Source organism: Micropterus dolomieu, linkage group LG23 (genome assembly GCF_021292245.1).
Source record: "Micropterus dolomieu isolate WLL.071019.BEF.003 ecotype Adirondacks linkage group LG23, ASM2129224v1, whole genome shotgun sequence".
NCBI classification, from domain to species: Eukaryota; Metazoa; Chordata; class Actinopteri; order Centrarchiformes; family Centrarchidae; genus Micropterus; species Micropterus dolomieu.
The window spans coordinates 5,099,719-5,100,409 of NC_060172.1; the positions used below are offsets into that span (position 1 = coordinate 5,099,719).

The 691-nt window shown below is 55.4% G+C and overlaps 1 protein-coding gene across 1 annotated transcript in view; it reads left to right on the forward strand.

Moving 5' to 3' along the window:
- The window catches only part of LOC123963831 (solute carrier family 13 member 5-like), a 26,102-nt gene that overhangs the window by 24,560 nt on the left and 851 nt on the right, over positions 1-691 (forward strand). Inside the window, exon 12 of the mRNA XM_046040899.1 lies at positions 508-645. Within this exon, the coding sequence (XP_045896855.1) occupies positions 508-645 (138 nt within the window). The remainder of the gene's footprint in view (positions 1-507; positions 646-691) is intronic.

A 691-nucleotide genomic window follows, 5' to 3' on the forward strand; every position in this document is an offset into this window, starting at 1 on the left:
AGAGAGGACGCAGGTTTAAGGCGCCCCCTGCCGGCTGCTAGAGAGGACGCAGGTTTAAGGCGCCCCCTGCCGGCTGCTAGAGAGGACGCAGGTTTAAGTCGCCCCCTGCCGGCTGCTGGAGAGGACGCAGGTTTAAGGCGCCCCCTGCCGGCTGCTAGAGAGGACGCAGGTTTAAGGCGCCCCCTGCTGGCTGCTAGAGAGGACGCAGGTTTAAGGCGCCCCCTGCCGGCTGCTAGAGAGGACGCAGGTTTAAGGCGCCCCCTGCTGGCCGCTAGAGAGGACGCAGGTTTTCCCTCCTTGAGCTACTGGCAGACCTTTAATGTGAAACATTTTAGCAGGAAGTTGCATTTTATTGACTTTAACAGCTACAGAATAACATAAAAGACGAGGAAACTCAAGTGAATGAGGTTTTTAAGAAAAGTTAACTGTTGGTTTCTTCTGTGAGTTTTTAGTTTGTCTGCATCTTATCTACCTTTACTGAAGGCTGTTTTCTGTGTCCTGACTCAGTCCCAGTCTATAAGCTTGAACCCTCTGTACGTGATGATCCCCTGCACCCTCAGCGCCTCCTTCGCCTTCATGCTGCCGGTAGCCACGCCCCCCAACGCCATCGTCTTCTCCTATGGTTACCTCAAAGTGTCCGACATGGTGAGTCCTGTTAGGACGTGTCTGTGGCGGCGGGGGGGGGGGGGGG